Source organism: Bombina bombina, chromosome 1 (genome assembly GCF_027579735.1).
Source record: "Bombina bombina isolate aBomBom1 chromosome 1, aBomBom1.pri, whole genome shotgun sequence".
Classification (NCBI taxonomy): domain Eukaryota; kingdom Metazoa; phylum Chordata; class Amphibia; order Anura; family Bombinatoridae; genus Bombina; species Bombina bombina.
In genome coordinates this window covers 460,895,901-460,916,917 of record NC_069499.1, presented here as the reverse complement: position 1 = coordinate 460,916,917, position 21,017 = coordinate 460,895,901, and the positions used below count along the sequence as shown (strand labels likewise).

At 39.7% G+C, this 21,017-nt stretch overlaps 1 protein-coding gene across 3 annotated transcripts in view; it reads left to right on the top strand.

The window, feature by feature from the left end:
• The window catches only part of GPR155 (G protein-coupled receptor 155), a 240,117-nt gene that overhangs the window by 86,516 nt on the left and 132,584 nt on the right, over positions 1-21,017 (top strand). For all 3 annotated transcript variants that reach the window (XM_053698461.1, XM_053698463.1, XM_053698462.1), the window contains exons 8-9: positions 5,974-6,058; positions 9,968-10,058. In XM_053698461.1, the coding sequence (XP_053554436.1) occupies positions 5,974-6,058; positions 9,968-10,058 (176 nt within the window). The remainder of the gene's footprint in view (positions 1-5,973; positions 6,059-9,967; positions 10,059-21,017) is intronic.

Below are 21,017 nucleotides of genomic sequence, written 5' to 3'. Positions count from 1 at the left end.
TTGTTCACTCTGGTAAACAAAGAGGTCAGAAAGCCACTGCTACTACTGTCTTTCTGGCTGAGGAGTGTGATTCGTATGGCCTATGAGGAAACAGGTCAGCAGCCTCCGTAGAGGATTACTGCTCACTCTACTCGTTCAGTTTCTTCATCTTGGGCTTTTAAGAATGAAGCTTTTGTGGAACAGATCTGTAAGGCGGATACTTGGTCCTCTTTGCACACTTTTTGAAAGTTCTACAAGTTTGATGTTTTTTGCTCGGCTGAGGCTTCTTTCGGAAGGAAAGTACTTCAAGCGGTGGTGCCTTCAGTTTAGGTTCACCTGCCTTTCTTTCCTCCCTCCCGTCCATTCTGTGTCCAACAGAAATGAATGGAATTCATGGACTCTCCATGCCATTGGAAAGAAAACAAAATGTATGCTTACCTGATAAATATCTTTCTTTCCTGGCATGGAAAGTCCACAAACCCGCCCTTAAAATTGTTCAGTACGGCAGTATATTTTTCTAAACTTCTGGCACCTCTAGCTCCCTGAGTTTTTGTTTCCCCTACTTCTCCCCTTTTTCCTCGACTGAATGACTGGGGATTATGGGAAGTGGGAGGGATTTTAGGCTTTGTCTGGGGTGTCTTTCCTCCTCCTGGTTGCCAGGTGTTAAATTCCCAAAAGTAATGAATGGAATTCGTGGACTCTCCATGCCAGGAAAGAAAGAAATTTACCAGGTAAACATAAATTTTGTTATTCTTGACTATAAAATGTATGAATTGGGAAGAATACTTTCCTTGATAGTAATTTAATTTACTAAGTTTTAGCAAACTCTTTCAGGCTTGCTGTATTGATTATCTGTTAAAGTAACATTGTCTGTTTAAGTATAATAGTTAGCTAACCAAGGTAGTTAGGCAAACAAGGTTTTGGAGTAACCAAGGGGAAATATATTTATTTTATACTTTTAAGTTAAACCTTTTATTAAGAATGTGTGAGAATCTCATTCAGTGTACAGCTTGCCACATGTTTGCATCACTGGAGCAGCCGCTTCTGGGATTATATGTTTGTGGCAAGTGCGAGCATATTGTCTCTTTAGAAACTCGTATTGGGGATCTGGAGGAACGAATTGCAACGCTACATGAAATTCAGACACTTGAAAGGGAAATGGATAGGACTGAGCTGGTTGTTAATGGTTCCAGCAGTGGGAATGGGGAGGATTCAGATGAGGAGACTCCCGGATGTAGCTGGGTCACAGTAAGAGGGCGAAGTAAGCGGAAGAGACAGGCCAGTTCTGAGCTGGTACACCCCAATAGATTTGCAAGATTAAGTGAAGATGTTGGGGATATCAGTTCAGGGGTGGCAGTGTCAGAGAGGGCCGTGTTGCCTAGTATAGTGAACAGTCCTTTAGCTGTGGAAGAGGAGCATACTATGGTGGGCAGTCCTTCAGTCATGGAAGAGGGGCATACAAGTCAGGGCCAGAGGCAGATGTTGGTGGTAGGAGACTCTATTATAAGGAAGGTTGATAGGGTAATTTGTCATCCAGACCCTTTACATAGAACAGTTTGCTGTCTTCCAGGGGCTCGTGTTAGGCATATTGTGGAGCGTATTGATAGATTGTTAGAGGGATGTGGGTCTGATCCTGCAGTCATGGTGCATATTGGTACTAATGAAGGAATCAGTGGGAGATGGAGAGTCCTAAAAAATGACTTCAGGGAGTTAGGTAGCAAGCTTAAAGCAAGGACCTCCAAAGTAATATTTTCTGAGATATTACCAGTGCCGTGTGTTAACTTAGTAAGGCAGAAGGAGCTAAGGTCTGTTAATTCATGGCTAAAAACATGGTGTAAAAATGAGGGGTTTGACTTTTTAGAACACTGGGCTGATTTTTCACTAGGGTACAATTTGTACAGTAAGGATGGATTGCACCTGAATGACATGGGTGCAGGTGTGTTGGGGGAAAGGATGGTAGCACGTTTAGAGAACCCTTTAAACTAGGCAAAGGGGGGGAGGGTCAATTAGAACAAAATAGAACAGAGAGATCAGTCTCTGAATATGTCACTCCCTTAATATCTCAAGGAAGGGATGACTTAAGAAATGTCACATTAGAAAGTATAGAGGAAAGTACACCAAGTAGCAGCAGAAAGCACATGAAAATTAAATGTATGACAACAAAAGCATGACAGGTAAAATGGGGGAGCTGACGCTCTTAGTTGCAGAAGAGGACTATGATGTTATCAGTATAACTGAAACTTGGTGGGATGATTCACATGACTGGGCAGTTAACTTAGAGGGGTATACATTATTTAGGAGGGACAGGAATAATAAAAGGGGTGGAGGAATTTGCATGTATATTAAACCTGACCTTAAACCTACAATAAGGGAAGATATTTATGATACAAGTGACAATGTAGAGACCCTGTGAGTTGAAATAAAGAGTGGGGGGAAAAATCCTAAAAAAATATTACTAGGAACATGCTACAAGCCTCCCAACATTAGTGACCCGGAGGAAACTCAACTACTTATCCAAATAGGTAAGGCTGCTAATAACAGTGCTGTAATTATGGGAGATTTTAACTACCCTGATATAAACTGGGCCAATGAAACTAGTAATTCAGCTAAGGGTGATAGATTTTTAAATGTTCTCAGGGATAACTTCTTGTCACAATTAATAGAGGAGCCAACTAGGAGTAAAGCTATATTGGATTTAGTGCTATCAAACAATACAGATATAATATCAAACATAGAAGTTAAAGAACATTTGGGTAACAGTGATCATAACATGGTCACATTTGAAATCTCTTTTCATATGCAGTGTTTTAAAGGCTTAACTAAGACTTTTAATTTCAAGAAAGCAAAATTCAACGATTTAACGAAATCATTAAATAATATAAATTGGGACAATGTATTTTCTAATAAAAATACAGAGGATAAATGGATAATATTTAAAAATTTGTTAAATAAATATACATATCAATACATACCATATGGTTATAAAAATAAAAATAAAAAAACTAAGCCGTTATGGCTAAATAAAAATGTGTTAAGAGAAATTAGGAAAAAACGTAGGGCATTTAAATTATTAAAAGAAAATAGTACAGACTCAGCATACAATATTTATAAGGAATGTAACAAAGCATGCAAAAAAGCAATCAAATTAGCCAAAATTGAAAATGAAAAATTAATTGCCAAGGATTCTAAGTCTAACCCTAAAAGGTTCTTTAAGTACATAAATAGCAAAAAATCTAAGAAGGATAATATAGGTACATTAAAATGTGTGGAGGGTAGCATGATAAATAATGACAGGGAGAAGGCTGAGGTTCTAAACCAGTTTTTTTCTTCAGTATACACAAGAGAGGAACCATTGAATGATACTTTGGAACAGAATAGAACATGCCAGTCCATACCACTAACTGGGTTTTGTTTAGAGGATATCAGGAAAAAACTAAAAAATATTAAGGTAAATAAAACTCCAGGCCCAGATGGAATACACCCAAGGGTGTTAAGTGAACTTAGCACTGTTATAGACAAACCTTTACTCTTAATTTTTCAAGACTCATTATCCTCAGGCATGGTACCCCAGGATTGGCGTAAAGCTGATGTGGTGCCACTCTTCAAAAAGGGAAGCAGGGATGATCCAGGAAGCTATAGACCAGTTAGTCTGACATCAATAGTGGGGAAGATATTTGAAGGGATTATAAGGGATTATATTGATGAGCATATTTGTGTAAACAAGATTATGAGTTCTAATCAGCATGGCTTTAGGAGAAATAGATCATGTCAAACTAATCTAATTAGATTCTACGAGGAAGTAAGTAAAAATATAGATAAAGGGGAATCAGTTGATGTGATATACTTAGATTTTGCAAAGGCATTTGATACAGTGCCACATGAGAGATTAATGCACAAAATTAAGGGACTGGGAATAGCTGAAAATGTTAGCTCATGGATAAATAACTGGATAAAAGATAGGGAGCAACGAGTAGTAGTAAATGGATCATACTCAGATTGGACAAAGGTAATCAGTGGCGTCCCCCAGGGATCAGTACTGGGCCCTGTTCTTTTTAATATTTTTATAAATGACTTGGAGCAAGGATTAAATAGCGACATCTCTATTTTTGCAGATGATACTAAGTTAAGTAAGGTCATTAGGTCAGAGCAGGACGAACTCTCTTTACAAAGGGATTTGCTAAAATTAGAACTATGGGCAAGTGAATGGAAAATGAGATTTAATACGGAAAAATGTAAGGTTCTACATTTTGGAAGTAAAAATAAGCAGGATACGTATTTTTTAAATGGGACAAGACTTAGCCAAACACAGGAGGAAAGGGATTTGGGAGTAGTAATAGATAACAAGCTAAAGATGAGTGCACAATGCAGGGCAGCGGCTTCAAAGGCTAATAAGATACTAGCATGTATTAAAAGAGGCATTGATTCAAGGGAGGAAAGCATAATTCTGTCATTATATAAAGCCCTGGTAAGACCTCAACTTGAGTTTGGAGTGCAGTTCTGGGGACCAATTGCTAAAAAAGATATTGCAGAACTAGAAAAAGTTCAGAGAAGGGCCACAAAGCTAATAAGGGGATTGGAGAAATTAACCTATGAGGAGAGGCTAGCCAAACTGGGTCTGTTCTCTTTAGAAAAAAGGCGCTTGAGAGGTGACATGATTACTTTATATAAATATATTCAAGGCCCATATACAGAGATGGCAGAAGCTCTTTTTATTCCAAGAAAATTGTTTCTGACAAGAGGTCATAATTTAAGGTTGGAGGAAAGGAGATTTAATCTCCTGCAACGGAAACGTTTTTTCACTGTAAGAGCAATAAAATTGTGGAACTCATTACCAAAGGAGGTAGTGAATGCCAATACCATAGATTCATTTAAAAATAGTCTGGATAAATTTCTGTATATAAACAAAATTCATGGATATGATTGCTAGTATTAAATGGGTCACATTTTAATGGGTTTATTTAAGCTTAACTGGATCTTTTTGTAAGTATTTTAGATTTGTATAGGTTGAACTCGATGGACTTCAGTCTTTTTTCAACCTTATCTACTATGTTACTATGTTAAAGTAAAGAAATTATCTAGTAATTACCAAATAAAAACAATTTGGACTAAGTGATTTTCCCACCTCCCCATATATATTTTCCTTAAAGGTATAGATTGATTGGTTAGGTATTGTTTAAATTCAAGTATTTATCATTAAATATTGTTAAACAAAAGGTGAGCTAGTTAAAATAGCAAACAGTCCCCTTACACACACAGTGTCACCGTCTGTAACAATTTATATATAATTTGTTTGCTCTGTCTGAATTGCAACAAAGAAAACTAAAAAACTAAAGCTATTTTAAAATGAAAAAAAAAACTGCTGATCCTGTGCTTAAAAATTTTTTTGTTGGAAAAATTACTTATAACTGCTGTTTGACGCAGACCACCTGCAGGTACTTTCAGTACAGCATGTCAGTTACTTACTTGCTGGATCAGATGTTATTTGCATCAATATAATATTTTCATGTGACCAGTGTGTCATGGATGGAGATCTAGTGTATGCTGAGATCTTCTCGCTCATGGCTTGCCAGGGAATTTTTTTTTTAGGTTTATAGTTATGGTTAGGTTCTATGGTTAACCCCTTCGATGCCGGAATGGGCTGTACCACAATAGTTTGGCTGGGGAAATATTGTTGTCAGAGTGACATTCATAACAAGAACCAGAAGTATGGGGGGATATCTGAGCTTTGAATTAATATTTTTTTCTACTTCTATCATTTCTTGTTACAGTTTTATTAACAGAAGCAAAGTAAGATTGTGGTGTCAGATTTCTGTGCTGATGTATTTATCAGCATGCTGCACCATTTATCCCAATCACATTTGTATTGACAGCATTACTACTTGTGTGCATCCCAAGATACCTTATCAACACAATGTGTTTGACAGTTTGTACTGCCAGCCCTGCTTTCAGTATTACAAATTACATATGGTGTGTTTGTTTTTCTTATCTTTTCAGGTCTTATCTCACTGTCTTTGCTTTTGTTAAGGAAAAGAGAAATTGGAAATATTTTAATTGTTACAATAGTTCTGGCTGGATGGGGGTAAGTGGCCACTGATTATGCATTGCACTGTTACACACTATCTTATTGGTTTGTACTTAAAAGGGCATACAAATGAATATATTGCAGTAACAAAGCAGCAGTAAGACTTTTTAAAATCCTTTGTTTTATGATCACTGTGTGTTTTTTGCCTTTCGACCAAATAGATTAAAAATGATTGACTCTAGTGTTCTAGGAGATGAAAATGTAATCTGTCTCCTCTGATTTAGATGATAGTAAAATGATTTTATATATTTTATATATATATATCTTCTAAAAATTAGAGAAGAGATCATGGAGATTAGGCAACTACTTGAACCGTATAAAGATGATGTATACTACCAACAATTAGACAGAGAAATAGAAACTAGAATAAAGAAACTAGAAATAGACCTGATAAAAAAGAAAAAGAACAAATTACTAAGAGACCAAAAAGAGGACTCAAATAAGATTAAAGATACTAATCCAGAAAATGAGTTTGTTGATATGACAGATACTCCAAATCCAGATATCACACAACTTAACCCCATTAAATCCTTCTTCAATGAGGAAAACCCTCTGAATAACACGCCAACAACAGTGAGAAAACTCCGGACATCATGGGACACACATGAATGGGATTAATAAGAACAAGCCTAAAAATCCACCAAAAAATAATCATACAAACGGCAATTATAACAGACCAGTACATCATCACAGGACTCACAGTACCTATCCGAACAAAAGAGAGGAACACAGGCTAAACATAAACAGACATTCAAACTACAGTCCCTCAATAAATAGTCATCCAAGATTAAAAAAAATAAAACAGGATTATCCCTCACAGATGAATACTCCAAATTGGAGGAGAAAATAATATAGACAGTTCAACCAAGGATCATCCACCTCATATGATAACAGAATTGAACAACCACATTTTTTAGAATTGCGAGACAGAAACGTATCCATTCCGGAAAATTTTGGACAAAACAATACACGACCACAAAAAAGAAGATACGATTACGTAGAAGAGGAAACAGAGGAGGAAGAATACAACAGAAGAGAAAGAATAAACTGGCAGTAAAAAACATCGAATTAGAAGAAATCCAGACACCTCAACAACAACAAAAGACAGTACTTTTTAATCTTTCAAAAAGACCACTCAAAAAAAATAGAAGAGGAAGTCCTAAAAAAAAGTTTTTCCTATGCTCCAACAAAAGGACCGAACCCGTTTACCCTATTTATAGACACTAATAAATTCATCAGAAAAATTACCTTGAAAAGACATTATATCAAAGAACAGCAAAAAATGAAGAAAAAACCGGGAGAAGTAAATGAAACCAACAACGACTCAACTGGAAATGAAATAACACTACCTTAAAGTGATAGAGAAGCACTAACAAATTTAATGGATCTGGAAAACATAACAGATCAAACAGTGGATTTGGAAATAGAACACAGTTGGTTTTAAACCAAAGTTTATATTTTACCCTATTCATTCAAAAGGGAAATTTATAAACATATTTGAAGATCTAGTGCTCAATGATCTGGATAAACTCTGTGAATCCTATCACATTAAGAAAAACAATCTCAGTATTAAAGAAAAGGAAGCCTTAAAAACACTCAGTGAGGACAGTACAATCGTCTTCAGAGAGGCAGACGAAGGGGGATCAATAGTCATTCAAGACAGGCAGACATACCTAGGAGAAGCATTACGTATCCTTTCAGATACAGATACATACGAGATATTGGAACAAGATCCGACAGAAAGATTCCTACAAGAGTACTATCTTCTTCTAAATACAGCTATGAAAAGGAAGATATGTTCGGAAGGGGAATACAAATTTCTTAAAATTGAAAATCCTAAAACGTCTACATTCTATTACCTACCCAAAATGCACAAGGACACAATCCACCAGGCAGGCCAATCATATCCGGCATTGGAAGCCTCACAAACAATTTATCACAATATGTCGACCACTTTCTTCAGCCTTTAGTCCCGACACTCAGATCACATATCAGGGATACTCCACATCTACTCACCAAATTAGATGAAATAAAATGGGATGCAGAATATGCATTCGCTACACTAGATGTGTCGGCTCTATACACCTCTATCCCGCATAGCAAAGGGATAGAAGCTGTTGAGTATGCATTAAAAAATTATTTAAACAAAAATCAAATACGGTTTCTCTGTGATTCAATTGAATTTATTCTTTCCAGGAATTACTTAGCATTTGAGGATAAAATTTACATTAAAAAAACAGGAAGAACAATTGGAACGAAGTTCGTCCCAAACTTTGCAAACTTAGATATGGGCATGTTTTGAAGATTTTACTATATGGCAACAGAACCGCTTCTCAGAAAACATCATTCATTGGTTCAGATTCATTGATGATGTCTTAATAATCTGGAAAGGAGACTCAGATACATTTAACGACTTTGTGGAAATGATTAATCACAATAACTTTAATCTGAAGTTCACTAAGGAATGGGATAAAAACCAAATACATTTCCTAGATATCACCCTCTTCAACAAAGGAGAGAAGATCAGTACAAAATTGTTCAGTAAAGAAACAGAAACAAATGGATACTTACACTCAGAGAGTGGCCATCATCCAAAATGGATAAAGAATATTCCCTTTGGACAATTTCAAAGGATCAAAAGGAACTGCACCGAAACTGATGACTTTGAAGCAGCCTCAACAATCCTAAAAGAAAAATTTAGAGAAAAAGGCTATAAAGAAGAAGACATATCAGAAGCATATAATAAAGTAAAAACCATGGAGAGATATCCCGTCTAGTTCCGATGACTGGGAGGTTGGTTGCTAATTGCTTTTAATGCTTACCATAAAAATACCATTCAGAATGGTGGTGCTGCTGCTCGAAATGGGCCAAATCGGTTCACCTGGATCCCTTGTTGGGTCCCGTTCTGGAGATCCTCCGTGAGTTAGAACATCTGCAAGGCAAGGCAGCTACATGTTTCCTACAACAGATGAATGGTATTTTTATGGTAAGCGTTAAAAGCAATTAGCAACCGGCCTCCCAGTCATCGGAACTATACGGGATATCTTCAGGAGGGTTTGGTGAGTAGCATATTGAACATTCACTATGGTGACATGGAATACCAGCCCTGGATATAAACGGGTGAGAATTATATGCTTTTGTAACCTGCCCTGCCTATGTGCTAGCTAACGCTTGAGACTGACAGTATTTTCAATTACTGGGGGAGACTATTTAACTGTTTCATCTGCTTGCCGACTAACCTGGGCTACAGCTATTATTATGGACTATCTATAATCCTGTGCGAGTGGAGACATACATTTTATATTTGGATACTCCTTTTGTGGTGTCATTATCCTGGACACTTGTGAAGAATTTTTATCTACCAATTTTGGGAGCTCCCTAAGTAACTCTCCTTATAAGGGTACCCTTGGAGTGACATTTATATATTCATCTGCTGTGGAAAAGTGTTACATATACTGCTTAGGTGGCTTATTTAGAGCAATAATTTGTTGTTTACTATTTTTCTACTGTGTATTTCTGCTAATACTTTAGTATTAAATGTTTAGTTTATGAGAATTTATTGGCGGTTTTCTTTTGATTTAATTTGATATGACATTATTAGTCTTGTGTCAGGTAATGGTATTCTTTTAGATCATTAGTGGAAGGTACTTGTGTTTTTTGTGCCTCTCACTACTGTTCTAAATCTTCTCCTTTGTTTTAATAATATATATATATATATATATATATATATATATATATGTGTGCAGGTTCCTATTATTTAACCAACTTTATTGAATGGTGACCTAGATTTATCAACCTATGCTGCATATTCAGGGCATTGATTCACATTTTTTATCAGTGAAATAAAGCATTTCTGTCAAGAGCACTGTAATAATCGTCTCTGAAAATCTTTCTTTTTCTTGTCAGTATTCCTGCATTGATTGTATGTGTTCTTTTAATTGTTGGTGAAAATGATATTGACAGCCTTGACTCTGCTTTCTTCTACGGCAAGTCTCAGGTAAGTGTAAAAATTACAGCTAATTGTCACTATAGTTATATTAGGGATGAGATAAGATATTGCTGTTTACACTTGGTTCCATCCTCTCTCCAAACACAATGTGCCTTCTTCAGACGATCAGAACGCCTAAAAAGTGTAACCTTATAAACCCTCTTAACAGAACACACCCACTGAGTGTACTAATCACCCTAGGTCCACCCCCTTAGTGTCACATGACTACAAGTAACTAATCCCATCATAAAAATAAACCTATAACTTAATATCACCAAGCAGGTACTGACCCCCATTTACTTATATATACTATATAATCGTGTATCAAGGCATCTAATCAAATCCATTCCCTTCACTAAATATATAACTACATGTTGATGGGATTGATTACTTTTAGTCATTTGACACTAAGGGGGTGGACCTAGGGTGATTGGTACACTTAGTGAGTTTGTTCTGTTAAGAAGGTTTCTGAGGTGTTCTGCTTGTCTGAAGAAGGGACAATATTGTCCCAAAACATTTGGTTTTTTGAATAGAAAAAAAACCTTGAGAGTTCCTTCATTGCTAAGGAACTATAAGTCCCCCATTAATAAATAATATAGGCTACAGCTGTAAAATTGTCTCATTGAAAGGTCAGATAAGTTTCTCTATTCAAAAGATGCCAGCTCTGAAGGGACTCGAAGAATACACTGAGTTCCAAGATAATTATTAGAAACCTTGCCTCCTGAGGAAAGGGTACCAAAATTCTATCCATATAGTTCCTGAAAAATATACTATCCTCTAAGGAAATAGTAGTGAGTTTGGCTAAAACTAGGACCATCCCCCACTGGAAAGTTTCTCAAAGCTTTACATAAAAGCTGGTAAAGGAAATACATCCTATTGACCTTAGCAAATAGCCTCAGGATCAGGGAAAAAACTCTGGTAAAATAGCAGAGGGTTAACAATCAATACCAATTGATTGAAAGATGTTTACACATATGATTTTAAGGTTTTAGACACCTCCATAAGCAAGAATGAAGATGTTCAAGCTTAAACATGACAGAGATAGAGTAGACTCTCTGTCTTCATCAATCTCTTGATCATCATAAAAACTCACCTACAAAAAATAAAAAATAAATTATCTGAGGTCTGTGTCTGGAAATTAAAGGGGTATCCTAGACTCCACAACTAAACCACAAACCTTTAAATCCTGGAGCAAAGTCCGGAACACTCCCCTGTATTGATTAAACAAAGGGAGGACGGAGGCGAAAGCAGCATTAAAAGGGACATAATTACTCATATGCTAAATCACTTGAAACTGATGCAGTATAACTGTAAAAAGTTGACAGGAAAATATCACCTGAGCATCTCTATGTAAAAAAGGAAGATATTTTACCTCACAATTTCTTCAGCTCAGCAGAGCTGCCCAGCTGCAGGTAAAAAATTAAATAAAATGAAGAAATGAACAGCAGCCAATCGGCATCAACAGTGCTGAGGTCATGAACTCTTTTACTGTGATCTCATGAGATTTGACTTAACTCTCATGAGATTTCATTGTAAACCTCCTTACACTGAATAGAGAAATAAGATGCGTGTGCACGAAAGCTCGCTCCTTCCGCTGTCCCAGGACAGACATACTGATTTGTTGCTTAGAAGTCCTTTACAATGGGATGTGGCTACTGAGGAACTTTTGAGGTAAAATATCTTTCTTTTTTACATAGAGATGTTCAGGTGATATTTTCTAGTCCGCTTTTTACAGCTATGCTGCATCACTTTCAAGTGTTTAAACATTTGGGTATTATGGCTCTTTAATGTGATCCATTCAGGAATTACAGAGCTGAACGTAACAATCCTGCAAAATAAAAAGCAAAATTTATAACAGTGGATCTTTCCTCTAATATGTAAGGTAGCGGGGACAGGTTAAAAATGCTCTATGAAATACACAGACATTCAAAGATAAATACAAGACCACCAAAGTAACTTTACTGTATAAATTTATATAAACAGTAACATAATCACATTGCAATATAAATATTACAGGGACTTTAAAGGGACAGAAAACCCCCACATTTCTTTCATGATTTGGATAGAACATACACGTTTAAACAACTTTCCAATTTATTTATATTATCAATTTTGCTTCATTCTCTTGTTATCCTTTGAAGGAACAGCATTGCACTACTGGCAGCTAGCTAAAAAAAATATATTTAGTCAATCACAAGAGACAAATGTGTGCAGGCACGAATCAGCAGCTAGCTCCCACTAGTGTAGGATATGTGCATATTCTTTTTCAAGAAGGGATACCAAGAGAAGCACATTTGAAATTAGAAGTGCTTAAAAGTGTCTTTAAAATGACATCCTCTATCTGAATCATGCCAGTTTAATTTTGGCTTTCCTATACCTTTAATGTTAGAATCCAAGCAAATAGGAAAAGAGGAGAAAATCCTCTTTGCATCTTGTGATACAGATACACAAATTATAAAGGACAAATCCTTAATACTGAAACTTTGCAAAATACTGTAAGATAAAGCAGAATTCATCCATATATAAAAATATGTAATAATTGAAGGCTGATCCAGAATTATACAGTGTGGTAAAACAACTACAGTTTAGAGACCCCTTTCTTTGTACAAATAAGCAGCTCTCTACCAATAGAAGCGTAACCCTATGATTGCAGGCCAGAGAAGTCCGAGACGTGGAGTGGCATCTAAATATAATATGTCCAACCCAGTCAAAAACAATAAGGAGACAGAGCAGGAAAATATGGTGGGAGAAAATGAACTACATCCCCACTGGAATGGAGCATAGCTTCCGAATGAGCTAAAGGCAAAGTTATAATCGGCAGCGTGATAAACTCCTGCAGAGTTACAATCACTGCTTAATTACTGTGATACTCCCTTCTATGTAAATCCAGGCATCCTGAGAGGCAGAAAAGGTCTCCCATAGCTTTGAGAACCATTTTTTGTTCACACAAACTGGAGCACCTTATATATTTACCTTCCTCCTGGAGAGGCAAAGATAAGACTGAATACCAGAGAGGGAAGAGGATTCATGTGCGGATTATATATATATATATATATATATATATATATATATATATATATATTTCTCTTGCAAGGTGTATCCAGTCCACGGCTTCATCCTTTACTTGTGGGATATTCTCATTCCCTACAGGAAGTGGCAAAGAGAGCACACAGCAGAGCTGTCCATATAGCTCCCCCTCTAGCTCCACCCCCCAGTCATTCTCTTTGCCGGCTCTAAGCACTAGGGTCTCTCTACGGGAGGGTAAAGTGAATGTGGTGTTAGATTTGTAGTTTTATATCTTCAATCAAGAGTTTGTTATTTTTAAATGGTACCGGTTTGTACTATTTACTCTCTAGCAGAAAAGTGATGAAGAATTCTGCTGAGAGGAAAATGATTTTAGCAAATTATTAAATATCCCTTTCAAGGGAAAGACCCTTTTCAGGCCAGAATTGAAAGAGATTATTTCAGAAATCACCGGGGGAAAGGGCCATGCTCTCCCTCAGGACAAGCCCTTTAAGACTAGAAACAAAGCTAATTTTCGTTCCTTTCGTAACTTCAGGAGCGGTCCGGCTTCAGCCTCTACAGCTGCAAAGCAAGAGGGTAACGCTTCACAGCCCAAGGCAACCTGGAAGCCTTACCAGGGCTGGAACAAGGGTAAACAGGCCAAAAAGCCTGCAGCTGCTACCAAGACAGCATGAAGGGGTAGCCTCCAATCCGGGACCGGATCTTGTAGGGGGCAGATTCTCTCTCTTCGCTCAGGCCTGGGCAAGAGATGTTCACGATCCCTGGGCATTAGAAGACCAGAGATTCTCTTCTCTGGTGGTTGTCTCAGGACCACCTGTCTCAGGGAATATGTTTCTGCAGGCCAGAGTGGGTCATTGTAACGACCGACGTCAGTCTGTTAGGCTGGGGTGCGGTCTGGGACTCCCTGAAAGCTCAGGGCTTATGGTCTCGGCAAGAAACGCTTCTCCCGATAAACATTCTGGAACTGAGGGCGATATTCAACGCTCTTCAGGCATGGCCTCAACTAGCTGCGGCCAAATTCATCAGTTTTCGGACAACATCACGACTGTAGCTTACGTCAATCATCAGGGGGAACAAAGAGTTCCCTAGCGATGACGGAAGTAACCAAAATAATCAGGTGGGCGGAGGATCACTCCTGCCATCTCTCAGCAATTCACATCCCAGGAGTAGACAACTGGGAAGCGGATTTTCTAAGTCGTCAGACTTTTCGCCCGGGGGAGTGGGAACTCCACCCGGAGGTATTTGCCCAGCTGACTCAGCTATGGGACACTCCAGAATTGGATCTGATGGCGTCCCGTCAGAACGCCGAACTTCCTCTCTACGGGTCCAGGTCCCTGGGACCCCAAGGCGGTACTGATAGATGCTGAAGCAGCGCCTTGGTCCTTCAATCTGGCTTATGTTTTTCCACCGTTTCCTCTCCTTCCTTGTCTGGTCGCCAGAATCAAGCAGGAGAAGGCTTTGGTGATTCTGATAGCGCCTGCGTGGCCACGCAGGACTTGGTATGCAGACCTAGTGGACATGTCATCTGTCCCACCATGGACACTGCCAATGAGGCAGGATTTTCTAATACAAGGTCCGTTCAAGCATCCAAATCTAGTTTCTCTACGTCTGACTGCTTGGAGATTGAACGCTTAATTCTATCAAAGCGTGGTTTCTCTGAGTCAGTTATAGATACTCTGATTCAGGCTAGAAAGCCTGTCACCAGGAAAATCTACCATAAGATATGGCGGAAATATCTTTGTTGGTGTGAATCCAAGGGTTACTCATGGAGTAAGATTAGGATTCCCAGAATATTGTCCTTTCTCCAAGAAGGATTGGAGAAAGGATTGTCAGCTAGTTCCTTAAAAGGACAAATATCTGCTCTGTCTATCCTTTTACACAAGCGTCTGGCAGAGGTACCAGACGTTCAAGCGTTTGCTCAGGCTTTAGTCCGAATCAAGCCTGTCTATAAACCTGTGGCTCCGCCATGGAGTCTAAATCTAGTTCTTTCAGTTCTTAAAGGGGTTCCGTTTGAACCTTTACATTCCATAGATATTAAGTTGGTTATCTTGGAAAGTTTTGTTTTTGGTAGCTATCTCTTCTGCTCGAAGAGTTTCAGAATTATCTGCCTTACAGTGTGATTCACCTTACCTGGTGTTCCACGCAGATAAGGTAGTTTTGCGTACCAAGCCTGGTTTTCTTCCTAAGGTTGTTTCTAACAAGAATATTAACCAGGAAATAGTTGTTCTTTCTCTGTGTCCTAATCCTTCTTCGAAGAAGGAACGTCTGTTACACAATCTTGATGTAGTTTGTGCTTTAAAGTTCTGTTTACAAGCAACTAAGGATTTCAGACAAACATCTTCCTTGTTTGTTATCTATTCTGGTAAGAGGAGAGGTCAGAAAGCGACTGCTACCTCTCTTTCCTTTTGGCTGAAAAGCATCATCCGTTTGGCCTACGAGACTGCTGGCCAGCAGCCTCCTGAAAGAATTACTGCTCATTCTACCAGAGCAGTGGCTTCCACATGGGCTTTCAAAAATGAGGCTTCTGTTGAACAGATTTGTAAGGCAGCGACTTGGTCTTCACTGCATACTTTTGCCAAATTTTACAAATTCGATACTTTTGCTTCTTCGGAGGCTTTTTTTGGGAGAAAGGTTTTGCAAGTTGTGGTGCCTTCTGTTTAAGGTACCTGTCTTGTTCCCTCCCTTCATCCGTGTCCTAAAGCTTTGGTATTGGTATCCCACAAGTAAAGGATGAAGCCATGGACTGGATACACCTTGCAAGAGAAAACAGAATTTATGCTTACCTGATAAATTACTTTCTCTTGCGGTGTATCCAGTCCACGGCCCGCCCTGGCATTTAAGTCAGGTAAATGGTTTCTCCTTTTTCTTCCTAACCTTTGGTCGAATGACTGGGGGGTGGAGCTAGAGGGGGAGCTATATGGACAGCTCTGCTGTGTGCTCTCTTTGCCACTTCCTGTAGGGAATGAGAATATCCCACAAGTAAAGGATGAAGCCGTGGACTGGATACACCGCAAGAGAAAGTAATTTATCAGGTAAGCATAAATTCTGTTATATATATATATATATATATATATATATATATATATATATATATATATGCACACACACACACATCGGTGTGTGTATATGTATGTATATGTGTGTGTCTTAGGTATGTGTTTAAACTTTCTGGGAATATTATTTCTTCTATAAGGTACGACGAGTCCACGGTTTCATCCTTTACTTGTGGATATTATCCTCCTGCTAACAGGAAGTGGCAAAGAGCACCACAACAGAGCTGTCTATATAGCTCCTCCCTTAGCTCCACCCCCAATCATTCTCTTTGCCTACTCTAAGTACTAGGAAGGGTAAAGTGAAAGAGGTGATAAAATATTAGTTTTTAATTTCTTCAAGCAAGAGTTTTTTTTATTTTAAATGGTACCGGTGTGTACTATTTACTCTCCGGCAGCAGATAGATGAAGACTTCTGCCTGGAGGATGATGATCTTAGCATTTGTAACTAAGATCCAGTGCTGCTCCCACAGGCTGAGGAGTACAAGAAACTTCAGTGTGAGGAACGTTTTCATGCTATACAGCAGTGAGGTATGTTCAGTCATTTTTTTTGGAGAGACTGTGGTATTTCAGAATTGGCTGACAGTATCCCCATGAGGGTAAGGGTATGCAGTAATCCTAAGAGCTAATAAGAAGGGCATTACTAAGCTTGCATAAGGGGCTAATTACAAAAATGGTTGACATTGAGTTGTGAATGTTTGTGGGCAAACGTTTTATGAACTGGGAGTGCTGTTAACGTTTTGTGGGCAACTTTATTGAGGGTACACTTGGCTTATTTTTTGGGTCTCAGAACCCACATGGCTAGTTTAAAACCGCTCTGGTGCGGTTCTTTGAGGCTGTAGAGACATCGAGTGAGATGGGCGGGGCCTATTTTCGCGCCTTAGATGCACAGTTATTTTCACGCAGCAAGCTCTAACTCCTGAGGGCCCTGGTGAATGTTTTGGGCCAGATCGAAGCTTTATCCCCATATTTACTATCCCTGAGGGCAGGTAGGGCCACAGCAGGGCTGTGGCAAGGTGCTGGGGGTGTTTTTTCCGGATCTAGGCCTAATTTCAATCCGATTTGCACATTAAAGGGTTAGAATGTGTCCCTCATGCACTGAAAGGTCAATAAATTGCAAAGAACATATTTTAGCTACTAAAAGTATGCCACAGGATGATTCTCAGTCAGAAGGGAATCAGGTTATGCCATCTAATTCTTCCCAAGTGTCACAACCATTAACTCCCGCACAAGCGACGCCAAGTACTTCTAGTGCGCCTAATTCTTTCACCCTGCAAGATATGGCTGCAGTTATGAATACTACCCTCACAGAGGTTTTATCTAAGCTGCCTGGGTTGCAGGGGAAGCACAGTAGGTCTGGAGTGAGAACAAATGCTGAGCCCTCTGACGCTTTCTTAGCCATATCCGATGTACCCTCACAATGTTCTGAGTTGGGGGTGAGGGATTTGCTGGCTGAGGGAGAGATTTATGATTCAGGAAATATGTTCCCTCAGACAGACTCAGATATGACGGCTTTTAAATTTAAACTAGAACACCTCCGCTTATTGCTCAGGGAGGTTTTAGCGACTCTGGATGATTGTGACCCTATTGTAGTTCCAGAGAAATTGTGTAAAATGGACAGATTTCTAGAGGTTCCTGTCTACACTGATGTTTTTCCGGTCCCTAAGAGGATTTCGGACATTGTTACTAAGGAGTGGGATAGACCAGGTATTCCGTTCGCTCCCCCTTCTACTTTTAAGAAAATGTTTCCCATATCAGACACCATGCGGGACTCGTGGCAGACGGTCCCTAAGGTGGAGGGAGCTATTTCTACCCTGGCTAAGCATACAACTATACCTATTGAGGACAGTTGTGCTTTCAAAGATCCTATGGATAAAAAATTAGAGGGTCTCCTGATGAAAGTATTTGTTCATCAGGGTTTTCTTCTCCAACCTATAGCGTGCATTGTTCCTGTAACTACTGCAGCGTCCTTTTGGTTCGAGGCTCTGGAGGAGGCTCTTCAGGTTGAGACTCCATTAGATGATATTCTGGATAGAATTAGGGCTCTCAAGCTAGCTAATTCTTTCATTACAGATGCCGCTTTTCAACTGGCTAAATTAGCGGCAAAGAATTCAGGTTTTGCCATTTTAGCGCGTAGAGTGTTATGGCTTAAGTCCTGGTCTTCTGATGTGTCATCAAAAGCTAAGCTTTTAGCCATCCCTGTCAAGGGTAAGACCCTATTCGGGCCTGAACTGAAAGAGATCATTTCAGACATCTCTGGAGGGAAAGGCCATGCCCTGCCTCAGGATAAGACAAATAAGATGAGGACCAAACAAAATAATTTTCGTTCCTTTCGAAACTTCAAAGGTGGTCCCTCTACCTCTTCCCCTGCTGCAAAGCAAGAGGGGAATTTTGCTCAATCCAAGAGACCTAACCAGACTTGGAACAAGGGTAAACAGGCCAAGAAGCCCGCTGCTGCCACCAAGACAACATGAAGGGGTAGCCCCCGATCCGGGACCGGATCTAGTAGGGGGCAGACTTTCTCTCTTTGCTCAGGCTTGGGCAAGAGATGTTTAGGACTCCTGGGCTTTAGAAATCGTAACCCAGGGGTATCTTCTAGATTTCAAAGATTCTCCTCCAAGGGGGAGATTCCATCTTTCTCAATTGTCTGTAAACCAGACAAAAAGAGAGGCATTCTTACGCTGTGTAGAAGACCTATATACCATGGGAGTGATCTGCCCAGTTCCGAAAACAGAACAGGGGCAGGGGTTCTACTCCAATCTGTTTGTGGTTCCCAAAAAAGACGGAACCTTCAGACCAATTTTGGATCTCAAGATCCTAAACAAATTCCTCAGAGTCCCATCCTTCAAGATGGAGACCATTCGGACTATTTTGCAGATGATCCAGGAGGGACAATATATGACCACCGTGGACTTAAAGGATGCGTATCTACACATCCCTATCCACAAAGATCATCACCAGTTCCTCAGGTTTGCCTTTCTGGACAAGCATTACCAGTTTGTGGCTCTTCCCATCGGGTTGGCCACAGCTCCCAGAATTTTCACAAAGGTGCTAGGGTCCCTTCTGGCGGTTCTAAGGCTGCAGGGCATAGCTGTGGCGCCTTATCTGGACGATATCTTAATTCAGGCGTCGACTTACCAACTAGCCAAGTCTCACATGGACATCGTGTTGGCTTTTCTAAGATCTCACGGGTGGAAGGTGAACTTAAAAAAGAGTTCACTTATCCCTCTCACAAGAGTTCCATTCCTGGAAACTCTGATAGATTCGGTGGACATGAAAATTTTTCTGACGGAGGTCAGGAAATAAAAAATTGTATCCATCTGCCGAGCTCTTCATTCCATTCCTCGGCCGTCAGTGGCTCAGTGTATGGAGGTAATCGGCTTAATGGTAGCGGCAATGGACATAGTTCCGTTTGCTCGCTTGCATCTCAGACTACTGCAACTATGTATGCTCAAACAGTGGAATGGGGATTATGCAGATTTATCTTTATAAATCTGGATCAAGAGACCAGAGACTCTCTTCTTTGGTGGTTGTCACAGGATCATCTGTCCAATGGAATGTGTTTCCGCAGGCCAGCGTGGGTCATAGTGACGACGGACGCCAGCCTATTGGGCTGGGGTGCAGTCTGGAATTCCCTGAAAGCACAGGGTTTGTGGACTCAGGAGGAGGCTCTCCTCCCGATAAATATTCTAGAACTGAGAGCGATATTCAACTCGCTTCAGGCGTGGCCTCAGCTGGCTTCGGCCAGATTCATAAGATTCCAGTCGGACAATATCACGAAATAATTCGATGGGCAGAGACTCACTCTTGCCATCTATCAGCAATCTATATCCCAGGAGTAGAGAACTGGGAAGCGGATTTTCTAAGTCGTCAGACTTTTCATCCGGGGGAGTGGGAACTCCATCTGTACGTGTTTGCACAATTGATTCAGCAATGGGGCACACCAGAATTGGATCTGATGGCGTCTCGTCAGAACGCCAAACGTCCTCGTTACGGGTCCAATTCAAGGGATCCTGAGGCAGTACTGATAGATGCTCTAGCAGTACCCTGGTCGTTCAACCTGGCTTATGTGTTTCCACCATTTTCTCTCCTTCCTCGTTTGATTGCCAGAATCAAACAGGAGAGAGCTTCTGTGATTTTGATAGCACCTGCGTGGCCACGCAGGACTTGGTATGCAGACCTGGTGGACATGTCATCTCTTCCACCATGGACTCTGCCACTGAGACAGGACCTTCTGATTCAAGGTCCGTTCCAGCATCCAAATCTAGTTTCTCTGTGGCTGACTGCTTGGAGATTGAACGCTTGATCTTATCCAAGCGGGGTTTCTTTGAGTCGGTCATAGATACCTTGAATCAGGCTCGAAAGCCTGTCACCAGGAAAATTTATCATAAGATATGGTGTAAATATCTTTATTGGTGCGAATCCAAAGGCTACTCATGGAGTAAGATCAGGATTCCTAGTATTTTGCCCTTTCTCCAAGAAAGCTAGTTCCTTAAAGGGACAGATATCTGCTTTATCAATTCTACTGCACAAGCGTCCTGCAGATGTTCCAGATGTTCAGTCGTTCTGTCAGGCATTAGTTAGAATCAAGCCTGTGTTTAAACCTGTTGCTCCGCCATGGAGTTTGAATTTAGTTCTTAAAGTTCTTCAAGGGGTTCCGTTTGAACCTATGCATTCCATAGATATTAAGCTTCTATCTTGGAAAGTTCTTTTTTTAGTTGCTATCTCTTCGGCTCGAAGAGTTTCTGAACTATCTGCATTGCAATGCGACTCGCCTTATCTTGTTTTCCATGCTGATAAGGTGGTTTTGCGTACCAAACCTGGATTCCTTCCTATGGTTGTTACTAATCGAAATATCAATCAGGAAATTGTTGTTCCTTCTCTGTGTCCTAAT